The sequence below is a fragment of the Mustela lutreola genome, chromosome 10, assembly GCF_030435805.1.
Source record: "Mustela lutreola isolate mMusLut2 chromosome 10, mMusLut2.pri, whole genome shotgun sequence".
NCBI lineage: Eukaryota > Metazoa > Chordata > Mammalia > Carnivora > Mustelidae > Mustela > Mustela lutreola.
The window spans coordinates 96,747,530-96,771,919 of NC_081299.1; the positions used below are offsets into that span (position 1 = coordinate 96,747,530).

Consider the following 24,390-nt stretch of genomic DNA (forward strand, 5'->3'; position numbering starts at 1 on the left):
TTAACTGAGGGGCACCTGGGTGGCTCAGTGGGTTAAGCCTCTGCTTTCGGCTTGGGTCATGGTCTCAGGGTCCTGGGATCGAGCCGCGCATCGGGCTCTCTGCTCCGCCGGGAGCCTGCTTCCTCCTCTCTTTCTCTGCCTGCTTCTCTGCCTACTTGTCGTTTCTGTCAAATAAATAAATAAAATCTTAAAAAAAAAAAAATCTTTAACTGATACTTCTTCCAGCAGGACACCGCATGATGCAGTTGCATTTCCTCTGAGAATGCAGCAGTGGATTTTAAAAGATCCATACTTTTCCTTTTAAAAGTAATAGAGTGATCACTCTAGTGCAAGGGTGTATCAGTCTTGCTTCCCAGGGGGGCATGTTTAATTGCTGTCAAGCTGTGAAGCTTTATACTGACATTGTTCTTTGTTAGCCATTTTAGGTTTAAGAGCCCACGGGAAGACTTGGGTCACCCAGAAATCCCATTAGTCTAAAATCACATTTGTAAGCCATATCCCCTGCTTCTTGAAATCCTGCTTTTTGCAGGACCCTGACTATAATTTTAATATGCTAACAAAATTAGGGGCTATTAGATAGTAAGGTTAATTCTCTTAGCAGGTTGCTTTATTTATTTATCAAGGCCAGCTTAACCCTTTGCTTATGAGAATCTGTTCTTATATGCTTATTGAAGATATTCTCTAAAAAAAAGAGTCGAGTCATCTTCATAAATAACTGTTAAAATAAGGATGAAAATTAGTATTGCCGTGCCAGGATGATGCCCAGCGTTGTCATGGCCATGTGAACTAACATAACCTGTCTTTGATATTTTTTTAGAAACTTAAGGAACAATGAAATTTCATGGGCCATAGAAGATGCTAGTGAAGCTTTTGCTGGACTCACAAGTCTCACTAAATTGTATGTATTTATAATATTTATGTATGCCTATAAAGGTGTATTTTCAAGAACCAATTGTATGTGTGATTGCATTATGTCTTTTTGCTATGGCTGGAAAGTCAGCCTTTTGATTCACCCACTAAAGGAAGAACCTTTTTGTTTACTAAGTTTTTTGTTTATTGGTGGCTTTAAGTTTTATTTATTTAGTTAGTGTTGGGACATTTCTATTGAGAAAAGCTGTCCAGTGGGCACTCAAAGAGGTTATTCATAGAAGTAGACTTAACGAGTCACATAAAAGAAATGCACTGAGAAACCAGAGTTGAAGCAGTATTCTTTTAATCATATGAAATTTATGGGTAATTTATCTAGAAAGAGAGGAATTCTCTCAAGTAAGATTTTAGATCTTTTCTCCTGAGAATTTTTCCAAAGCTTCACACTTGGTCTGAATTTCTTTGACCTGATCTTTTGCCAAGAAGGGAGAGATTGGGACTCTAATCCAGTTTCTCACATGAAATTTAGTAGGGCATCACTGGTCCTCACTGCTTTTCACAGCACCTCGTTGAGCTCCAACCTCTCATAGAGGCCTTCGTTCTGTGCTTTGCAATAGTTGGTGATAAAGGTTCACAACTTTCTTAAAAATGCATGTTAAGCTTATTTTCACTTTTTATAGGTAAATGTTTGATTTAATGAATTAAATTTTGCTTAGTGGAGAACTTTACTAGAAAGGTCTGTTTGTATTTCAGAATCTTACAAGGAAATCAAATTAAGTCAATTACAAAGAAAGCATTCATTGGTCTTGAATCCCTTGAGCATCTGTAAGTATTTTGCATCCATTTTGCTCAGTATATAAATAATCTTTGCTATTAGCAGAGGTTCTCATGACCATTTAAAGTGTTTATATAATTTAATTGTAGAAATGGTGACCGGTAATGTTTTATTTCTCATTTCAGAGACTTGAACAACAATGCTATAATGTCTATCCAAGAAAATGCTTTTTCTCAGACTCGCTTGAAAGAACTGTACGTAACAAGTTTTTTTTTCACCGATCATTAGATCATTATCCATACTTTTGCTCTTAAAGTGAGATGAATGTGACCCATGTGTTTCCAAAAACACACAATTTAGGCAGGAAAAAAAGATGTTAATATTCAGTTATTTTAGTGACTGGATATAATTTTAAAATAACCCAAGATCGAAAAACCTAGAATTTATTGCACCAAACTGTTTTCATGTGCTTTTAGTTAAAAAGACCTTAGCATGGCTCCTTATGCTTTAGGTATATCTTCCTGTTCCTTTTCTTCCCCTTGTTTATTTTTGGATTATTGGAAAAATATGTTCTAATATCCTTAGGTGGGAATCTTAGGGTGGATTACGGTTAAGATATTAGGTAATTTGTTAGAGATAATTTAGCACATTCAGTATTGTCAGAAGGAATGTCTCTAATCTGTTTGCCAAATTACTAAAATGGTCAAACACTATTCAAAATAGTTGTAATAAAAAAACACATATTACTTCATACCCTTTTTCATTTATGATTTTTAAGAAATCGCTCTTACTGATTTAGAGATTTCCCCTGGGGGGTGGAGAGGGTGGTTAGTTGGGCACTGGTATTAATTTTATTAATTTTAAACTCTGGTGACTTGACTGTTGAGCCAGTGTTAAGAATCAGTGGCCTTGCTTTAAAACCACTCAAAAGAAGGACTGTGGACCAGAACTGGTTCATGAAGAGATAAGGATAGAAATTCATAGTGTTCAGAAACTTTTAAACAATTTGACATTACTCTGACACTTTTGTTGAATATTATAGTATTAATCTATAACAGATTGGAAATTTATAAAACTGGTCCTTCATCACAGGTAGTTTGAGATACACTGAAGTGTGTGAAGTCAAACTCCCTTGATTTCAGATTTCTGCTTCATTCTTTACACCTGTGTGACATTGGGAAAATTTAGCCTAAGACTCAATTTCCCTTCTCAAAATGAAAGTTGTACATATCTCCCTCAGAGTTTATGTGAGGATAAAATTAGATGATTTGTTTATTCAAGAAATATTTATTGTCATCTGCTATGTAAGGTACTGTCCTAGATGCTAAAAACACAAGAATGAACAAGACAAAATCTCTATCCTCATAGCATATTACAATGAATTCTAGTAAGGGAATCAAAGAATAAGTCAGTAGGTACATAGTATCTCATCAGGTAATAAGAGTTCTGAAGGAAAGTAAAGGTGGGTCACAGGTATGGAGAGTGACCAGGATTTTGGATAAAGTAGTAAAGGAAGGCCTTTTTGGGGGGCGAGGGGGGGAGATAATAACATTTGAGTCAGTACCTTAGTGGCAAAGCCTTGAATACTGGGTGAAGAGCATTCCAGGCAGAAAACAGCAAGTGAAAAGGCCCTGAGGTAGGAGCTTGCATTTTATGCTTGAAGAACAGCAAAGACAACAGTGTAGCTGGAAGAGAGCAAAAGGAAGAAGAGGGGGGTAGGAGGTGAGGTCAGAGAGTTAATCAGGAACCAGACCACCCAGGGCATAATGAGTCATGAGGACTTTGGATTTTTTTCCCCTCTAAGTTCATTAGGAAACTTTAGAAGGTTTTGAGAAGGTGCTAAGTACAGAGGCTGGCACGTACTGAAAGTTGAATAACTAATACTAATAAAATAAAAATGTTATAGGAATCATTATTAGTTATTTTCTGCCAGACATTTAAGTGGCTTTTTTTTTTCTGGTCAGCATATTTTGATTTATTTTTCCTAGGCTTAACTTTTTTTTTCTTTTTTAAAAAATTTAAATTCAACTCATTAACATATAACAATGTATTATTGGTTTCAGAGGTAGAGATCAGTGATTCATCAGTCTTATACCTATTATTCATTATATTATGTGTTGTCCTTAATGCTCATCCCCCATCCCCCTCCCCTCCAGCAACCCTCAGTTTAACTTTTAAGGGCACACCTTAGTGCATTTCAGTATTACCCATTTTTTGTCCATGATAATCTGAGGGCCACCATAAAGTTTTAACTCTTGTTAATGAGAGCTAAGTGTAAAATGTAATTTAGGTAGTTGTTGAAAGCAGATAGTGTAGTTTCAGTCTTAGTCATTTGGTAATTGGAGAATTAGTTTGAACAAACTGCTAATGGAGGAAACTGTAACATACCTTTTTTACTGAGAAATTTTGGTTGCTTTTGGTTTACTTTAAGTCATATTTACAATACTGTTACATCAGGATTTATTAAAATGTAACCTTGTGCTTTCTGGTATCCTTCACAGTGCTTTGCATAAATATTAGGGGGAGATGAGAAAGTCGTATGTAAATTAAAAATATTTTGCATTAAACTTACATAATCATGGTAGAAACAGTAGAAAACATATAGTTAAAGCAAGAAGGAGAGTAAGTCCCTAGATCCCTACTACTCTTGAAACAATCACTCTTAATATTTTGGTGTATATCTGTCCTCACACTTTTTGAAAGAATGCGGACTATTCTGTGAGGTCCTTGGGAGCAGGTTGGTTAGCACTGAGGGTGGAAAGATGTAAAAGAAACATAACTAAAGGGAAGTAATGTGAATTCAATGGCATCTGTGTACAGACATTGTGCTAAATGCTTTATTTAAAATTTTTTTTGAGGTAGACATTCTCTAACCCATTTTCCAGAAATAGAAACTGAGATTTTAGAGACATTAAGTATTTTGCCTAAGGTAAGTAGCAGAAGAAGAGTAAGGCCAGGTTTCATGAGTCAGTTTATACCCAAGAAAGCATAAATCAGACCACATCACTCCTCTGTTTTTAACCTTCCAGTGGCTTCCTGTACAACACATAGGGAGAAAATACCTCAAATTCTTTTCTTAGTTTGCAAAGCACCTGCATGGCCTGCTCTTCCCTACCCAGCTCCCTGACCTTGTCCTTGTCACTGCCCCCTCCCTCACTGTGCTCTAGCCTCAGTGGCCTTGCTTTTCCTCCGGAGCACTGGGCCTGTCTGCCTCAAGGTCTTTGCCTACAGTTTCCTATGTATGCAACACTTTCACCTCAGGTCTTTGTGGGATTTGCCCTCTTGCTTCTTTCAGGTCTTTGCCTAAATGCTGTCTCTTCAAAGTATTTTTCCCTGACTGCTTGATCTAAATTAGTAGCTGCCCTCTCTTTACTTTTGCCTGGCTTTGTTTTTCTTGATAGCACTACCTTTCTGACATTGTGCTTTGCCTTTATGTGTTCACTGCTTGTCTCTGATGAATGCGTAAGTTCTGTGAGGCCTGCATCCGCATGGCCTAGAGCAGTCCCTCGCATAGAGGAGACTCAAACATTTGTCTGTCAGTGAATGAATATAATGAAGAACTCTGAAATGCAAAAGGTAACTTCTGGCCCGATTAATTAAAATAACCCTTACTCAAGTAAGGCTTTTGAGATTCCATTGAAGACTGATTGAAACGTCTTCGAATCACATCTTAGATACTTTGACTAAATGAGGGTTTGGGTGATGCACACAAAGCAAGTCACAATCTTCTCCAAATCATTTGCTCTCACTACTTCCAGGTGGATGGGACATTCATGGGGTCATTAAGAGAAAACCTATCTTCTTTTTCTGATTATGTTTTATAGCCCTATCATAGACAACAAATAAAATTTCACTGTTTCCTAGTTTAAGTTGCAGTACACATTGCCACAGGGATGAAATGTTTTCAGTTTTGTTTTTTTTTTTAAGATTTTATTTATTTGTTAGAGAAAGAGAGGGAGAACACAAGCAGGGGGAGCAGCAGACAGAGGGAGAAGCAGACACCCCGCTGAGCAGGGAGCCCGATGTGGGACTCGATCCCAGCACCCTGGGATCATGACCTGAGCTGAAGGCAGAGGCTTAACCCGCTGAGCCACCCAGCGTCCCAATGTTTTCAGTCTTAATGAAATAATTTGAAAATAAAGCTTGTGGAATTATTGTGGAATATTCTTTTGGAAAATATCTTCTCCACAACAAACATGTCTCTGTGCTGCAATGTATATGGTAAGCTTTCCCCCAGACTTTTCTGGGAAAAATCTTAAACCTTAAAAACTGAAAGGAAGGTACAGTTAACATCCATATTCCCTTTACCTTGATTTATTGCTTGTCAACATTTTGCTAAATTTGTGACGTTTCTCTCCCTTCCTCCTCCCATCATCTCTCTGTCCCTCCTTCCTCCACACACGACTACTTGGCTTAGCCATTTGATAGTAAGTTGCAAGCATCATGACACTTTACCCTAAATATCTCAGCATGTATATCCCAAGAACAATGGTGTTTTCTTACATATAGCCACAGCACTATTACCTCATTCAATTAAATTAACTTTGATAAAATAATAGTCACTGATACGGAGTCCATACTCATTTCCCCAGTGCCAAAAAATGTTTCTTGTAGATATTTCTTCCAGTCTAGAATCATGCGCTGCATTTGGTGATGAGCCTTTAGTCTCCTTTAATCTAAAATAGGTCTCTGACTGTTGTTTTGCCCCTTTTCTTAATGTCTTGGATGACAGTGACGTATTTGAGGAATTGAGGCTGAACGTCTGAATTTGTGTTCTTGTGGTTTGATTCAGGTTGAGCACTTTTTGGAGAGAAGACTGCATGGGTGTGCAGTAAGCTTTTAATGGTGAAGAAAACAGAATGAAAAGTAAAGCGTCTTTCTTTTCTTCTTGACTTTGCAGGATTCTGAACACAAGCAGTTTACTCTGTGACTGCCATTTGAAGTGGTTGCTTCAGTGGCTGGTTGATAATAACTTCCAGCATTCTGTGAACGTAAGCTGTGCACACCCCGAGTGGCTAGCAGGGCAGAGCATCCTGAACGTGGATCTGAAAGACTTTGTCTGTGGTTTGTATTTTGTTTTAAAATATTTTATACTACATGCTGTCTTTTTGAAACATGCTGTCTTTTTATTTTATTATTAATTTGTTATTATTTATTTTATTATTACTTTTTTTTTCATCATGATAAGTGTACTCTTTAATCTCCATCTCTTCTGACCACCCCCACCCCTGGTAACCATCAGTTCTATATGTCTAAGAGTCATTTCTTGGTTTGTCTCTCTTTATTTTTCCCTTTGCTTATTTTGTTTCTGAAATTCTGCATATCAGTGAAATCTTGTGATACTTTTTTGCTGTCTGACTTATTTCACTTAGTGTTATACTCTCTAGTTTCATTCATGTCACTGCAGATAGTAACTTTTTCTTTTTTATGGCTAAGTAATATTCCATTGTATGTATATACCACATCTTTATCCATTCATCTATAAATCTATAAATAAAAAACACAAGGGTCCATGTATCTCTTTCAGTTCATGTTTTTGTATTCTTTGGGTAGTGTGGCTCCTGGGTTGTAGGGTAGTTCTATTTTTAATTTTTTGAGGAACCTCCATACTGTTTTTTTCTGTAGTGGCTACATCAGTTTGCATTCCCACCAACAATGTAGGAGGGTTCCCTTTTGTCCACATCCTTTCCAACACTTGTTGTTTACTCTGTTTTTGATTTTAGCCATTCTGACACATGTAGGGGTGATATCTCATTGTGGTTATGATTTGCATTTCCCTGATGATGAGTGTTCTTGAGCACCTTTTCATGTGTCTGTTAGCCATCTGTCTGTCTTTTTGGAGAAATGTCTGTTCGTGTCTTCTGCCTATTTTTTTTTTTTAAGGATTTATTTATTTGCTTTAGAGAGAGTGCATGAGTGGGAGAGGCAGAGGGAGAGAGAATCTCAAGTAGACTCTGCACTGAGTGTGCAGCCCAATGTGGGGCTCGATTTCATGACCCTCAGATCATGGCTTGAGCCGAAACCAAGTCAGATGCTCAACTGACTGTGCCACTCAGGCACCCCTGCCCATTTTTAAATTGGATTATTTGGTTTGGGGTATTGTGTTGTATCAGTTCTTATATACTTTGGATATTAACCCTTTATTGGATATGTCATTTGCAAACATCTTCTCCTATTCAGTAGGTTGCCTTTTAGTTTTGTTGGTTGTTTCCTTTGCTGTGCAGAATTTCTTTTTGTTTAGATTTTATTTTATTTATTTATTTGAGAACGAGAACATGCACACAAGCAGAGGGAGTGGCAGGCAGAGGGAGAGGGAGAAGCAGGCTTCCATGGAGCAAGGAGCCTGATGCAGGACTTGATCCCAGGGCGCTGAGGTCATGACTGAGCTGAAGGCAGATGCTTAACAGACTGAGTCACCCAGGTGCCCCTGGTGTATTGGTGTAGTCCCAATAGTTTATTTTTGCTTTTGTTTCTCTAGAAACAAATCTAGGAAAATGTTGCCTATTGCTTAGGTCAGAGAAGTTGCTGCCTGTGCTCTCTTCTAGGACTTTTATGGTTTCAGGTCTAACATTTAGGTGTTTAATCCATTCTGAGTTGATCTTTGTGTATGGTGAAAGAAAGTGGTCCAGTTTCATTCTTTCACATGTAGCTGACCAGTATTCCCAGCACCATTTGTTGAAGCAACTTTTTCCCATTGTATATTCATTCCTCTTCGTTGACAATGAATTGACCATATAGTTGTGGGCTTATTTTGGGGTTTTCTGTTCTATTCCGTTGATCTGTGTGTCTGTTTTTATGCCACATTAACTACTGTCACTTTGTAGTATAACTTGCAATCTGGAATTGTGGTATCTCCATTTATGTTTTTCTGTGTCAAGATGGCTTTGCCTACTCAAGGTCTTTTGTGGTTCCATACAAATTTTAGGATTGTTCTAGTTCTTTGAGAATGCTGTTGATATTTTGATTCGGATTGCATTAAATGTGTAGTTTGCTTAGGGTAGGGCAAATGTTTTAACAGTATTGCTCTTCTAATCCACGAATGTGGAATGTCTTTCCATTTCTTTGCATCATCTTTAACTTCTTTCATCGGTGTTCTATAGTTTTAGAGTACAGGGCTTTCACCTCTTTGGTTAAATTTATTCCTAGACATTTTATTGGTTTTGGTTTAATTGTGAATGAGATTGTTTTTTTAATTTCACTTTCTGCTGCTTCATTATTAGTGTATAGGAATGCAACAGATATCTGTACATTGATTTTGTGTTTTTCAACCTTACCGAATTTATCAGTTCTAGTGGGTATTTTTTGGTAGAGTCTTAAGGTTTTCTATATATAATATCATGTCATCTGCAAATAGTGGAAGTTTTACTTCCTCCTTACTGATTCAGATGCTTTTTATTTCTTTATGTTGTCTGGTTGCTGTGGCTAGGACTTCTAGTACTCTGTTGATAACAATGTTGAGAGTGGACATCTTGTCTTTCTTGACCTTAGGGGGAAAGCTCTCAGTTTTTCACCATTGAGTATGATGTTGGCTGTGGGTTTTTCATCTAAGACCTTTAGTATGTTGAAATATGTTCCTTTTAGACCTACTTAGTAGAGGGTTTTTATCATGAGTGGATGTTGTACTTTTGTCAGATGCTTTTTCTGCATCTGTTGAAATGATCATATGGTTGTTATCCTTTCTCTTACTGATGTGATGCCTCACATTGATTGTTTTGTGCATATTAAATCATCCTTGCATTACAGGAATAAATCCCTCTTGATTGCAGTATATGATTTTTAAAAATATTTTATTGGATTTGGTTTGGTAATATTTTGTTGAGGATTTTGCATCTAGATTCATAAGAGATATTGGTCGGTTCTCTTTTTTTGTAAGGTCTTTATCTGGTTTTGGTATTGGGGTAATATTGGCTTCGTAGAATGAATTTGGAAGTTTCCTTCCTCTTGTGTTCTTTGGAATAGTTTGAGAAGAATGGGTATTAATTCTTCTTTAAATGTTTGGTAGAATTCAACTATGAATTCATCTGGTCCTGGACTGGTGTTTTTTGAGAATTTTTTGATTATTGATTCAGTTTCATTGCTGGTAATTGGTCTGTTAAAGCTTTTTTAAAATTTCTTCCTGCTTTAGTTTTGGGGGGTTATATTTTCTAGAAATTTAACTATTTCTTCTAAGTTGTTGAATTTGTTGATACTTAGGTTTTCATAATACTCTGTTAAAATTATTTATATTTCTATGGTATTGGTTATTTCTCTTCTTTCATTAGTAATCTTATTTATCTGGGTCCTTTCTCTCTTTCTCTCTCTCTCTCTTTTTAAGTGAATCTTGCCTAGAGTTTATCAGTTTTTTTTTTATCTTTTCAGAGAACCAGCTCCTAGTTTCATTGATCTGTTTTTTTTTTTTTTAGTTTCTATGTCATTTATTTCTGCTCTTAAATTTATTATTTCCTATCTTTTGCTGGGACTGGGTTTTCTTTTTCTAGTTTCTTTAGGTGTAAGGTTAGGTTGTTTATTAAAGGTTTTTCTTGCTTCTTGAGGTAAGTCTGTATTGTTGTAAACTTCCCTCTTAGAACTACTTTTGTCGTATCCCACAGATTATGGACTCTGTTTTCATTTTCATTTGTTTTCATGTAATTCTTTATTTCTTCTTTGATTTCTTGGTTGACCCATTCTTTTTTTTTTTTTTTTTTTTTTTTTAAGATTTTATTTATTTATTTGACAGAGATCACAAGTAGGCAGAGAAGCAGGACAGAGAGAGAGAGAGGAGGAGGAAGCAGCCTCCCTGCTGAGCAGACAGCCCGATGCGGGGCTTGATCCCAGGACCCTGGGATCATGACCTGGGATCGTGACCTGAGGCAGAGGTTTTAACCCACTGAGCCCCCCAGCCCCCCCCCCCCCCAAACTCATTGTTTTATTTGTTTATTTATTAAAAAATTTATTTGGGGGACACATCTGGATGTCACAGTTGGTTAGGTATCTGACTCTTGGTTTCAGCTCAGGTCATGATCTCAGAGTCATGGCATCAGGTTCCACATTGGGCTTTACTCTCTGCAGAGTCTGCTTAAAGATTCTCTCTCTCTTTCTCTGTCCCACACCCCTGCCCTGCCATGTACTCTCTTCTCTCAAATAAATAAATAAATAAATCTAATCTTAAAAACAAAAAAATTTATTTTTAGGTAATCTTTATACGTAACATGGGGCTTGAACTTAGAACTCTGAGATCAAGAGCCACATGCTCACTCTATCAACTAAGCCAGCCAGGCTGCCCATCCCATTCAGTGGTATAATAACATGTTATTTAACCTCCATATATTGTGCTCTTTTCTATATTTTTTACTGTGGTTGATTTCTTTTTTTTCTTTTTCTTTCTTTCTCTTTTTAAAAAAAAAGATTTATTTATTTATTTATTTATTTATTAGAGAGAGAGAGAGAGCGCGCGCGAGAGAGAGAGACAAGAAGAGAAGGAACACAAGTCCGGGGAGTGGTCTAGAGGGAGAAGCCAGCATCCCACAGAGCAGGGAGCCCAGTGTGGGGCTTGATCCCAGGATGCTGGGATCATGATCTGAGCTGAGGCAGACGCTTAACTTAATGACTGAGCCACCCATGAACCCCTTGTGGTTGATTCCTAGTTTCATAGCATTGTTGTCAGAAAAGATGCATGGCATACACTTACTGTCTTAACAACAGAATGGAAAAAAATTAAGCCAGGATGCTTTCACTTTTTTAAAGTTTTTATTTTTTTAGTTTATTTATTTACTTACTTGACAGAGCACAAGTTTGCAGAGCCTCAAGTAGTGGGAGAGAAGTGGGCTCTCCGCTGAGCCGGGAGCCCAATTCAGGGTTCAATTCTGGGACCCTGGGGTCATGCCTGAGCTGAAGGCAGACACCCAAACAACTGAGTCACCCAGGCAACCCAACCAGAATGCTTTCTAACTAGCATATCTATTTCCATTTCTCTGTGTTCTTCTGTGAAATTTTTATATTTTGTAATCGTAGATTTAATTTTGTATTCTTTGACTTAATATATCATAAGACAAGTTTTTTCCTGTGTGTTCTTCATTGATCATTTTCAGTGTCAGTATAGTATAACAGCATCTTTATGAATGTAGGCCTTTCCCTTTTAGGGGGTTGTTACCTTTATTTTTTATTTTTTTAAGATTTTATTTATTTGACAGAGTTCACAAGTAGGCAGAGAGGCAGGCATGGGTGGGGGGAAGCAGGCTCCCTGCTGAACAGAGAGCCTGATGCAGGGCTCGATCCCAGGACCCCGGGATCATGACCTGAGCCGAAGGCAGAGGCTTTAACCCACTGAGCCACCCAGATGCCCCAGGTTATTAACCTTTAATATAAATATCCAGTAGTAAGATTCCTGAATCAAAAATGATTTTTTTTAAAGTAGATCTTAAAAAGTACTACCAGCTGTTTTCCAGAAAGATAGCACTTGTTTATGTTGTCACCAGTAATGTGTGAATGTAGTTTCTATTTTTGATGCAGTTTCTTAAGACTAAAGTGGTGGCAGGGTTTTAGAATTTTTGGGGGGGTAGAAGGACAACCATGTAAAAGTTGTCTTGATTCCAGGGGCGCCTGGGTGGTTCAGTGGGTTAAAGCCTCTGCCTTCAGCTCTAGTCATGATCTCAGGGTCCTGGGATCAAGCCCCGCATCAGGCTCTCTGCTTGGCAGAGAGCCTGCTTCCCCGTACTCTCTCTGCCTGCCTCTCTGACTACTTGTGATCTCTGTCAAATAAATAAATAAAATCTTAAAAAAAAAAACGTTGTCATAATTCCAGTACTCATAATTTGAAGTATGTATCTATATCATTCTTTCTCAACTTGGGCATTTATCCTTTACACTTGAATTTCCTTTATTTTATTTTATTATTATTTTTTAAGATTTTATTTATTTATTTGACAGACAGGGATCACAAGTAAGCAGAGAGTCAGGCAGAGAGAGAGAGAGAGGGAGGAGGAAACAGGCTCCCCGCTGAGCAGAGAGCCTGATGCAGGGCTTGATCCCAGGACCCTGAGATCATGACCCGAGCTGAAGGCAGAGGCTTTAACCCACTGAGCCATCCAGGTGCCCCTTAAATTTCCTTTTAAGTAGAGTAACTGATTACTAGCTTTAGGCACTAGAACTTTTACATCAGCGTAGTTGTCTTGCATGTCACTAGTATCTGATTATTTAGATACCCATATATTGCCAGATCTATTTTTATAATCTACTTAAAAGATACTTAGAACACTTGGAAGCTCAGGCCCACAAAATACTTACATTGTTTTTTACATATTAACAATATACTATTACTTATGAATCTGTAGTATATTAGCTATTCCTAAGCCTATTTGGAATTTCTCACTGTTTGAAGGGAGAGTTATGCATATATGATGTATGTTCCAATAATGCTTAATTTTTTTAAAAAAGATTTTATTCAGAGAGTGTGTGTGTGTAGGGGAAGGAGCAGAGGGAGAGAGACAGGCAGACTCCGTTATGAGCGTAGCCCTTAATGTGGGGCCTGATCTCAGGACCCCGGGATCATGACCTGAGCTGAAATCAAGAGTCAGACACTTAACCAGCTGAACCACCCACGTGCTCACAAATGTTTTATTAATAGGTAAGTATTGTAACATGTAATATGTAATCCCCATTTTCATTATTGGCAAGGAAAAGATAATGGGTCTTATCATATATATGTTTATATATGTAGCCTCTACATATTCACGAGAGCTAACAGGATTAGAACTTGTCTTGAGATTTGAATTTAGGTTTTTCTTTTTTTTTTTTTTTTTTTATACTTCCTTTATTTTTTTTTTATTTTTTTTTTTATTTTTTTATTTTTTTTATTTTTTATAAACATATATTTTTATCCCCAGGGGTACAGGTCTGTGAATCACCAGGTTTACACACTTCACAGCACTCACCAAATCACATGCCCTCCCCAATGTCCATAATCCCAACCCCTTCTCCCAAACCCCCTCCCCCCGGCAACCCTCAGTTTGTTTTGTGAGATTAAGAGTCACTTATGGTTTGTCTCCCTCCCAATCCCATCTTGTTTCATTTATTCTTCTTCTACCCACTTAAGCCTCCATGTTGCATCACCACTTCCTCATATCAGGGAGATCATATGATAGTTGTCTTTCTCTGCTTGACTTATTTCGCTAAGCATGATACGCTCTAGTTCAGGTTTTTCTTTTTTCCTAGTAATTGGTAGTACTTAAGAAATACATTCTAAGTGTAAGTGATCATGAGTGATAGTAGAAAGTATGCTAGGGGCGCCTGGGTGGCTCAGTGGGTTAAAGCCTCTGCCTTCGGCTCAGGTCATGATCTTGGGGTCCTGTGATTGACCCCGCATCGGGCTCTCTGCTCAGCAGGGAGCCTGATTCCCCCTCCTCTCTGCCTGCCTCTCTGCCTACTTGTGATCTCTGTCAAATAAATAAATAAAATCTTTTTTTTTAAAAAAAAGAAAGTATGCTAAACCCTGAAGTTTGAAAACCTGAGTTCCCTATCCACCCTTTGTCTCTGAACAAGTTGTTTGACCCTCTGGGCCTCATTTCCCACATCTTTGAACAGAAAGGAATTGGATTCTAGCCCTGTAGTCGCTTGTCAATCTTAATATGCCATTTTGTAAAGAGAACAAGTAATTTTACGTTATTTGTTTCAAAATGTGTAGAATTAAAATTGAGTGACTTGGCTCCTGCCCCATTTTTTTCTCTTAGATGATTTTCTCAAGCCACAGATAAAAATGCATCCTGAAAATACAGTTGCTCTAAGAGGCATGAATGTGACTCTGACGTGCACCGCAGTGAGCAGCAGCGACTCACCCATGTCTACCGTGTGGCGCAAAGACAGTGAAATCCTGAATGACATCGATGTTGAGAATTTTGTTCGTTATCAGCAGCAAGCTGGAGAAGCTCTAGAATATACGAGTGTCTTACATCTTTTCAATGTGAATTTCACAGATGAAGGAAGATATCAGTGTATCGTTACTAATCACTTTGGATCTAATTATTCTCAAAAAGCCAAACTGACTGTGAATGGTAAGGAGTTCTGGTCCCTGATGGTTAGAAGGATTTTTCATGTTCAATTTTGAACCACTTGGATAAGAAAATGAGACTAAGCCTGGCATTTGAAGGGGAGATTTTAGTGTTTTGTATTAATTAAGGTTGTGCTAATATGTAGACTGGGTTACCGTTTTGTCCAGTTATGTCCCTAATTGGTCCTTGGTTGGAAGCGAGGGGGGAAGTTTCACGGCCCCAGGAGATAGGCTGCTTTTTTTTGTTGTTTCTGCTTTTGAAAAAATTCTTTAGAAATTCTCTGTTCTTTCTAGAACCATAATTCTGTTCTGAAAACTGAAATGTATTCCTGCCACTGTTCGCAGGGCTTTATAATAACGAAGTATTTAGGACATTTCTGGGTGCAGTGATTGTTATCATTGTCTAAATGTAGTCATACAGAATCATTTTTTAAATTAATGCTCTTCTTCACTGTGGCTGTAAAAAAAGAACTTCTCCAAAACAGTTTGATTAATCGTCACCTATCGGATTGAATCACTAAAACAGTTTAGGTTTTGTGCAACCAAAGGACATACTTGTGTCTTAATTCACTGTTGTTTTATGAAATTTTTGAAGGCATACATTTTTTGTATTCTTTATTTTTTGGTATAAATTTTTTTTAACATGCATTTGCCTTGTCAGCTTTGTAGATGTTAGCTTGGAGAGCACTGTTTAGTCTCTTAAGTAAGGGAGTCATAATAAATGTACGGAGTTCTGAAAGGTTTGTGGCCTTCTGCCTTTCCTGTCCCCATCAGAGAGATCAGGTAGTAGATGTGTCTGCATTCTAGAAGAATTTATTCATCACTGTACTCTAAGTATTCTGAGGTTCAAAGAGAAAAGATGGCCTCTGTCAATCTAGAGAGCATGCCTTCTGAAAGAAATAGAATATTACAAGTTGGTACTTTGTGTGTGTGTGTATGTGTGTGTGTGTGTATTCATGTTCCCACCACCACCACTCCACCCACTTTGTTTCGGTAATCTTTCTTGAAACAGAGATGCCATCTTTCCTGAAAACTCCAATGGATCTCACTATCCGCACTGGTGCCATGGCCAGATTAGAGTGTGCTGCAGAGGGGCACCCTGCACCTCAGATTTCTTGGCAGAAAGATGGTGGCACCGACTTTCCTGCAGCTCGAGAAAGACGCATGCATGTCATGCCTGAGGATGATGTCTTCTTCATTGCCAACGTGAAAATAGAAGACATGGGAGTCTATAGCTGCATGGCACAAAATATAGCCGGAGGCCTTTCAGCAAATGCCTCTCTCACAGTATTAGGTATGTGTACTGCCCCATGGGTCCTTGGTTTGGATGGAGCCTTTATATTTAAGGGTCTGCTCTCGTCTTAATGGCAGAGAAGATCCAACTTTGAGATTTTAATAGTGATCCTTATATCTTGGTCACCATGTTTTACCAATATATGGCTGGGTCATGTCAGCCTAGGATATTAGTGGATCAGAAAACTGAAATCTGCAAAAGCAGTGAGGGCAGAATTAGAGATCTTCATCACATGAATTTGAAAATTCAAATCCCCTTATCCTGTTACCTTGCCCCCTTGGAGGTTTCTAATTCAAACATGTTTTTTTCTAGTATTCACCAGTGGGTTTGCAGTTGTTTTATACTGCTTCACAGACCACTCAAGACAATTTGTTTCTCCTCTAACTCATTTTTGAAAAAAAAAATTAATGCATAAAAATTACCATCTTTTGGTTAGATTTCCTGTTCTCTTCCAGTGTATGCCTCTTGATTCTGTGTTATGGTAAAATAAAATGTCTTTTCCCTAAGTTCCTCTGACAAGCCTATTTTTTTTTCTTATGAGAATACTTTTCTTCATACTCAACCCAAAGGCAGATTCTGCTTTCTAGTTCTCTGGTTTCCCTTGATGTTAGGTTTTTTATTTTTTATTTATTTTTTTTAATGGACTTTATTTATGTATTTGACAGACAGAGATCACAAGTAGGCAGAGAGGCAGGCAGAGAGAGAGGAGGAAGCAGGCTCCCTGGTGAGCAGAGAGCCTGATGCGGGACTCTATCCCAAGACCCTGGGATCATGACCTGGGCCTAAGGCAGAGGCTTTAACCTGCTGAGCCACCAGGCGCCCCTTATGTTAGGTTTTTTAAAAGTTTGTTAGTTTGTGTTATTTCCTTGTGTAATCAGAAAAATAAGTATATCGTTTTAAAAATGTAGGATATATAGAAAATTAGAAAAAGGGAAAGTCACTAAAACACTTAAAGATTTTGGCATATGCTGGACTTTTTAAAAAACACATTTTCATGAAGTTATGTACCTACTTTTTTCCTCTTAAATACTGTATCATAAGGGTTACTCTGTCATTAAGTCTTCAAAAAATATCATGTATTTGTACTATGGTTTATTTAACAACCTTTCCTGCTAGATTTAAAGATCTTTTCCTTTATTTTTAAAAATTACAACTAATTTCATAATAAACCTGTTCATGTATAAATCTTTTTGACTTCCTTGCTTAGGATAGCTTGCCTAAGGTAGAATTAGTAAGATAAGATTTTTGAGGCTTTTGCTTTTCTGAACACTAACTTCTAATCTTTACATGAGTATATGAAAGTGCTTACTTTTTTTTTTTTTTAAGATTTTTTTATTTATTCATTTGATAGAGATCACAATAGGCAGAGAGGCACGCAGAGAGAGAGAGGAAGGGAAGCAGACTCCTCACTGAGCAGAGAGCTCGAAGTGGGGCTCAATCCCAGGACCCTGGGATCATGACCTGAGCCGAAGGCAGAGGCTTTAACCCATGGAGCCACCCAGATGCCCCAACTTATTATTATTATTATTATTTTTAAAGATTTATTTATTTATCCTAGGGGGAGGGAAGGAGAGAGAGAATCTCAAGCAGACTGCATGCTGAGCATCGATCCCAGGATCTATAGATTATGACCTGAGCTAAAATCAAGAGTTGGCTGCTTATTAACCCACTGAGCCACCCAGACGCCCCTGAAATTGCCTACTTATTGCATCATTACCTCATTCATCTAATACAGTGGGATTTAAGAAATAAAATTGTTTTAACATGATTTTTTATACACTCTTTCTGTTAGAGACACCCTCATTTATCAGACCCCTGGAAGATAAGACAGTAACCCGAGGTGAGACTGCAGTATTACAGTGCATAGCTGGAGGGAGCCCTGCCCCTCGTCTCAACTGGACCAAAGATGACGGGCCACTGCTGGTGACAGAACGGCACTTCTTTGCGGCAGCCAACCAGCTTCTCATCATTGTCGATGCTGGCCTGGAAGATGCTGGGAAATACACCTGCATTATGTCTAACACCCTTGGGACAGAACGTGGTCACATTTACCTAAATGTCATTTCATCTCCCAATTGTGACTCTTCCCAGAGTAGCATTGGGCATGAAGATGATGGCTGGACCACAGTTGGCATTGTCATCATTGTTGTGGTCTGCTGTGTTGTGGGCACCTCTTTGATCTGGGTCATTGTTATTTACCACATGAGAAGGAAGAATGAAGACTACAGTATCACAAACACAGGTGAGTGGTACTCAGTTGATACCTACAGCTTGTACTTGAGTCAGGAATGTAGTATACAATTTATTATAAAATAGAAAAAGCTATGGAGCTTTGATCCTTTATATATAGTAGAAGGAAGAGGTTTTTTTGTTAAAATGTCCAACTTCATTGAAATAATGGAATGTCTCCAATGAATTTTTTTTTTTTAAGATTTTATGTATTTATTTGACATATCACAAGTAGGCAGAGAGGCAGGCTGGAGTGGGGGGGTGGGTGTTTGGGAAGGAGGCTCCCTGCTGAGCAGAGAGCCCAATGCGGGGCTCAATCCCAGGGTCCTGGGATCATGACCTGAGCTGAAGGCAGAGGCTTAACCCACTGAGCCACCCAGGCACCCGTCCGATGAATAATTTTAAGAATTTTTAGATAGTCCCCCCAAACTTTGCTCTTATAAACATGGTACAGGTGCACCTTCTTTCTTTAATGCCTAAGGCTCATTTCCGTCGAAGCTTCTCTGTGGGCAAAGAGTGGAGCCCTTCTGACTGGGATTGGCCTTTCACACCTCTTCCCTGAAATCCTGAAAGAGAAGAGGCTCAATCAGACAGTGAAAGTATGCCTGTGGACTAGATTTTAGACTTTAGGATTTGCCTCTTTTAGTAATACTTTTTAAATGAATCTTTAAAAAGAATTTTAGCGAGAAAGAGTTTGGGGGGAAGATCCTAAGACCTGTTCCTAGTTAGATAACATTTTCCTGGCCAGTGGGTATATCAGAGTGGAGCACATTTGCACTATAGTCTTCTGAGTGTTGCCTAATGTAATTTGAAAGTTACAGATGTCTCTTTTACAGAGGAGCTTAATCTGCCTGCAGACATTCCCAGCTACTTGTCTTCCCAAGGAACACTGTCAGAGCCACAAGAAGGCTACAGCAACTCTGAGGCAGGCAGTCATCAGCAACTTATGCCTCCTGCCAATGGATATTTACACAAAGGCGCTGATGGTACTGACTCTTTGTTGTATATGCTTATAATTTTGGCCTATTTTGTTGAGTTTATTTGTCAGCGTGTAGTTTTCCCATTAACCTGATACAACATTTTAAAGTAAGATACTCAGTGAAAACATTGGACTGCCTGAGAAATAGGATGGATGGAAATCGACTGAAATCGTACCAGAGAAGAAAATCATCTGACAGAAGAAACACATCCCAAAACAAGGGATTGGTGTACCCAGCAAAGTCTCCCAAACCAAAGTATTATTATGAGAAGGAGGTGCTCTCGAAACTTTTTTGAGGGGTCTTGTCTTTTTAAGGCATGAGCATTCTTTAGACCATATCCAGGGGCGGTTTGTGTCTCCTGCTGACTGGTTGGTAGTCGCTGAAGTTTAAAGGGCAGTGATGATTCTCAGCATATGTTGGAGAAATCAGAGAGATACAAGATGTTCCCTAATTAACTTGGCTTCTCAATACTACTTCTCTTCCCCACTCCCCCCTTCCCTCAGGGAGTGACAGAACTCAGGGAGGTGAATTAAGGGATAGAAGAATTGGGTTTGATTCCTAGTTCCTTTTTTCTGGCTCTGGGACCATGAACAAGTTACTGAAATCTGAGCTTTAACTTTCTCATTTAAAGTAAAGAAGCGGTAAAGTAAAGCACTTCCCTCAGAATTCTCATAGATCCTTTCAACAAATAGGTGTAGTCCTTCCAGCACTGTACAAATGAAAGGCCTTTTCTGTTCATATGGAGATTTTTTTAGGCTGAGCTAACAGAATTTATCGGTTTCATCGCTAAATTGGATTTTATTTTGGCTTTCCATGGAAAGAGGGGTTACTTCTAGCATTTAAAAGAATCTTTAAATGCCTCTGCTCTTTGAAATTGGTGGGAAATAACACTGCTTTCTGGGCCAAACTAACTTCCAGTTGTAACACTGTTGCTTGATCAGGAAGTTACTTGCTCTTTATTTCTCACTCACTTTTTTCTCTTTGAACAGTTTTCAGAGCACATAACAGTCTGGGGAGCTCGTTATTAAACTTTACCTCTGCCAGACACACACATGCGTCAGACAGGACTCTTGACCATCAGAGGCTTTCTCTAGGGGTACTTTAAGCCATGAGTGTTGCTTAATTCCTTGACTCATGAAAGTAATGCTGGCTTTATGAAGTGAAGTCCTCCTTAGTCCTTGTTCTCTGCTTTAGTTCGCTTCAGCCAGACCTGTGTCTTACAGCACAGTGCAGCCGCATCTTCGTTCCCTTGAATTGGGCATCACCTTATCCAGGCTGGACAGAAGTGGTTTACCGTAGCGTTTAAGGGCATGGGCCCCGGAGCCAGAGCGCCCAAGTTTTCAGCCGTGTGTTATAGCAGTGTTTTGGAGCAAGTTCCCTCATGTCTCTGTGTTGTAGTTACCCCGTCTGTAAAATGGGGGTAATAATAGTACCCACCTCATAGGGATGCCATGAGGATTAAATTAGTTAATGCACAGAAGGACCTTGAGATTTTACCTGATTTATCAAATAAGTGCTCAGTCAGTGCCAGCTGCGGTGAAAATGGGGATGGCTGGTGCAGAAAACTGGTGATTGGCAAAGCTGACTCCTTAACTGAAGGATTCTTTCCTGTGTCGTCATCAGGTGGTCCTGGTACCCGGGTTATTTGCTCAGATTGTTATGACAATGCCAACATCTACTCCAGGACCCGAGAATACTGCCCGTACACGTATATTGCTGAGGAAGATGTTCTAGATCAGACACTGTCCAGCCTCATGGTCCAGATGCCCAAGGAGACATATTTGGCACATCCTCCCCCAGATGCCCCTACCCTGGAGAGCCTGGTGTCATCAGCAGACAAAGAGATGGCTGCCTTTCCCACCAACCATGAGAGGATAAATGAGAAGAAACTTACGTCCACACAGATGAATAGTGGTAAAGGACACAGTCTTTTTTGATTACTTTGTTTTTACTCTCACCTACTTGATTTTTCCGTCATATAAGTAGCATTCTGATTTGACAGGAAGCAAACAAATTGGAATAATAGAGTAATTAGCTACAGCTAGCTGGTATAAACTAGGGCCAGAGATTTTCAGAGATTAGAATTAGAGACATCTGCATCAGTAGGATGGAAACAGCTTCTGTGGGAGTATCAAGATCACACTTCTAAAAATTCAGAAGCCATATAGAAAAAGCTTTAAAAAAGTTTCATATAGGTTTAATTTTTTTTTCATCTTTATTTAAATAATGGTGATTGGAAATGCTGAGGATATAATTTGGTGGAGATTTTTCCTGAGAAGATTTAAAAATGATTTGGTTGCTGTTCTAGAGGGTAAATACTGAATGGCAGTATCACTTAGCCAGTGTTTGATTTCGTCTGTGAGGCCTTATGATCAGGTCCCAAAGTGGGGAAGCAGTTGTGGGATGACCCAGGAGAAGAAACACAAGTCACATTGTGCAGAGAAGGCATTTGGTAACAGCTTGGTCAGTAAAACGGAACTCTTTCTAGACCATGAGGGGCTCTGCTGAGCATGTCCTTCTGGCCGTCCAGGTTTTTCATCAGCTGTCACCCTCTTGTCAGCCTAAAATGGAAGAGCACAGGAACTTGGGTAGAGCTGAGGCCTGCAGGTGCTTCCAGGGGTGCTTTTGGTAGGAGGGAATGATCTGACTTGGGACTTTTAAGATGTGTTCTGTTGTTCTTAATTTAGAGACCAACTCCAAAGATTTCCAAAGACAGTACAAGTCAGAGAAAAGTGTACTGTCACTCACTGAAGCTAGTCTCTTGGCTTTAAAGTTCATTGCCCGTGAAAGAAGGGCACCAACACTAATTCCGTGTTCCCATGTCCTAAGAGTTCCACACCTAAAAAGGCTTTAAGTAGAACAAAAAATGCAGTGTACCTTTTTCTTCATTTCGGAGAGGTCTCAATTGTTGCCTTGGTGTATAAGTGAGGAGATCAGCAAATGAGTGCTTTGGTGCATTGCTCATTCCTACCTGGGGCGCTCTCACTCCTTGCTATTCACAGAGTGGTCTCAGCTTCAGCATTACCTAGAGCTTGTTAGAAATGCAGACCAAGGTGCCCACCCCGGACCCAGTGAACCAGAGTCTTTTTTTTTAACAAGATCCCTAGGTTATTTGTATGCACGTCAGAGCTTAAGAAACCCTGCCTTAGCTTACTTTAACACATGGGTTTTGTTTTTATTTCTGAGTGTTTGTTTCCAGAATGTTTGCCTGACTTTTTCCAAAATGTATCCCCATGAAGTTAATATAGCTTTCAGCAAATATTCATTGGGGAAAGAGCTCACCACTGCAGTAAGTAAGGTGAATGAGAGATGTATTATCTTTGAGACCAGAGTCTCAAAGTATAATAATTGGATTTAAAATTGCTGCTTTTCATTATTACTTTATTGTTAGGATTACTGGCATGCTAGAAGCTGGAGGGAAATGGTTTATTTTTAAAACAATTTTTTTTTAACATGCTCATTTGTTATTTAAAGATGTAATGGCTGTGTTAAATCAGTGATTTTTGTATAATGCAACTTTCACTACAGTAGGGATACTATTTTAATCTGTTTCCATGTGTCTAAAGATTGTATTTTTAAATTTTGCAGCAGCAGAAGCACTAATCGTAAATGAAAGCAGAGGACATATTACATGGTTTTAGTAAATAATTGGTTAAGCTTGTTGAAAGACCATGGTTCTAGTTTCTATTTTGTTTTCTTTTATTAGCTGTTGCTAAGAAGATGAGAAGTGTACATTTACTCTCAATGTCCTTATTCAGGAATACTGGGTATCTTTATTTCTGGGAGAATTTGGATAAAAGAAAATGAAGTTTTAAACCATTAATTTTGAATTTCCATTCGCCACTGATTGTTATCTTTCATTTTCAGAAACGTTGCCGCGGCCTCTGTGGAACATAAGCAAAGAGCTAGGCTTGCCTCATCCTCCCTTTTCCCAGCAGCCAGTCCTTGAGCCACCACAAGTCCATCAAAATGAGGGTCTGGCAGAGAGTGGCCCAGACTGTTCCGCCTCCCCCACGCCTTGTCACAGGTTGCATGACCATGCTTTTGATTTTAGTAGGACTCGGAACATTCAGGATGGTAGTGAGGGCACATGAAACTCACTCCAGAAAGAGATGTGGGCAGAGACTCAAGTTACTTCATTTTGTATTTACTACCTCAGAGTTCAGAAGAAACCCCAAAGTCAGCATTTGCTTTACCCCATCTGCAGTTACATCTGACCCCACTGAGGTACGCCAGGCATTTATTTGGGCTTATTCCTGATGAAGAAGGGGAAATGGCTGACAGAAATGGGTACATCTAATAAAACCTGTGCAACACGGACAGAGGAAAATACAGGACAAAACGTTCTTGCTGATGGTTCCATGGGGATGTGCCCAGCTGTGCACTGCCTGTTAGGGAGTCTCATTGCTGCTTAACATGCTGGATTGTCTCAACCTGCAGAATGATTCTGAGAAAACATCACTGTTCTGGTGTGTCTTCCAGGAGCAGAAATAACTTTGGAGCCCTCTGGGAAGTGTGTCTGGGATTCTTCAGTGGTTTTAAGCATCTAGTTGAGACCAGGGCTTTGATATTCAGGGTCTTTGACAAGAATCCCAGGCTTGACCAATTGTTACCACATCAAAGGGTTTTGTATTCTTGTGAATCTTTTTTTTTTTTTTTGGTCCTTATCACCCAGGGATCTCATTGTAAATATATGTGCATTTATAAATAATTTTTGTATTCATTGACCATATGTGTTGGCTGCATTGTAAATATTTTTGATATGCCAGAATTATATATAATACCCAGTTAATAATATTGACAGCAGCGTCTCAGACCACAGATTTTGTATGACTTGGTTTAGTGAACCTAAAGACTTTGTTTGAAGTTTTAAAAATATGTTTGTTAAGAAGTATATGTATAGAGGCAGGGAACCTAGTGATTGCATACACACAAACACAGTCTTGGTCTAATTAGCTTCTTTACTCAGACCTAAAAGTTCATATGTCTAATCGTTTGCCATCTGTTTACAAGTGCCAGGTAGTATTACCTTTCTAGCATAAAAAGACTCAAAATTGACTAGCAGTCCGTCTTATCATAGTCATGTGCACAGAGACAAAGGAAAATTTCTTTTGGGAATACCTTCTTTCAGCAAAGTATTTAGGTGATGAGGAAACCAAAGATTGCTTCTTTTCTGTTTTTTGGGGGTTTTTTTGTTGTTGTTTTTAATATCTCTTCTGCCAAT

General features: G+C 38.7%; 1 protein-coding gene across 3 annotated transcripts in view; it reads left to right on the forward strand.

Annotated features, from left to right (window-relative positions):
- The window catches only part of LRIG2 (leucine rich repeats and immunoglobulin like domains 2), a 64,610-nt gene extending 40,647 nt beyond the window's left edge, over positions 1-23,963 (forward strand). For 2 of the 3 annotated variants that reach the window (XM_059135429.1, XM_059135431.1), the window contains exons 9-18: positions 818-898; positions 1,621-1,692; positions 1,828-1,896; positions 6,543-6,706; positions 14,347-14,667; positions 15,676-15,957; positions 17,750-18,199; positions 19,008-19,172; positions 20,790-21,080; positions 23,034-23,963. In XM_059135429.1, coding sequence (XP_058991412.1) covers positions 818-898; positions 1,621-1,692; positions 1,828-1,896; positions 6,543-6,706; positions 14,347-14,667; positions 15,676-15,957; positions 17,750-18,199; positions 19,008-19,172; positions 20,790-21,080; positions 23,034-23,260 — 2,122 coding nt within the window. In that variant the 3' untranslated portion in view covers positions 23,261-23,963. The remainder of the gene's footprint in view (positions 1-817; positions 899-1,620; positions 1,693-1,827; positions 1,897-6,542; positions 6,707-14,346; positions 14,668-15,675; positions 15,958-17,749; positions 18,200-19,007; positions 19,173-20,789; positions 21,081-23,033) is intronic. The other variant, XM_059135430.1, reaches the window with a different exon arrangement.
- The last annotated feature ends 427 nt before the right edge of the window (positions 23,964-24,390 follow it).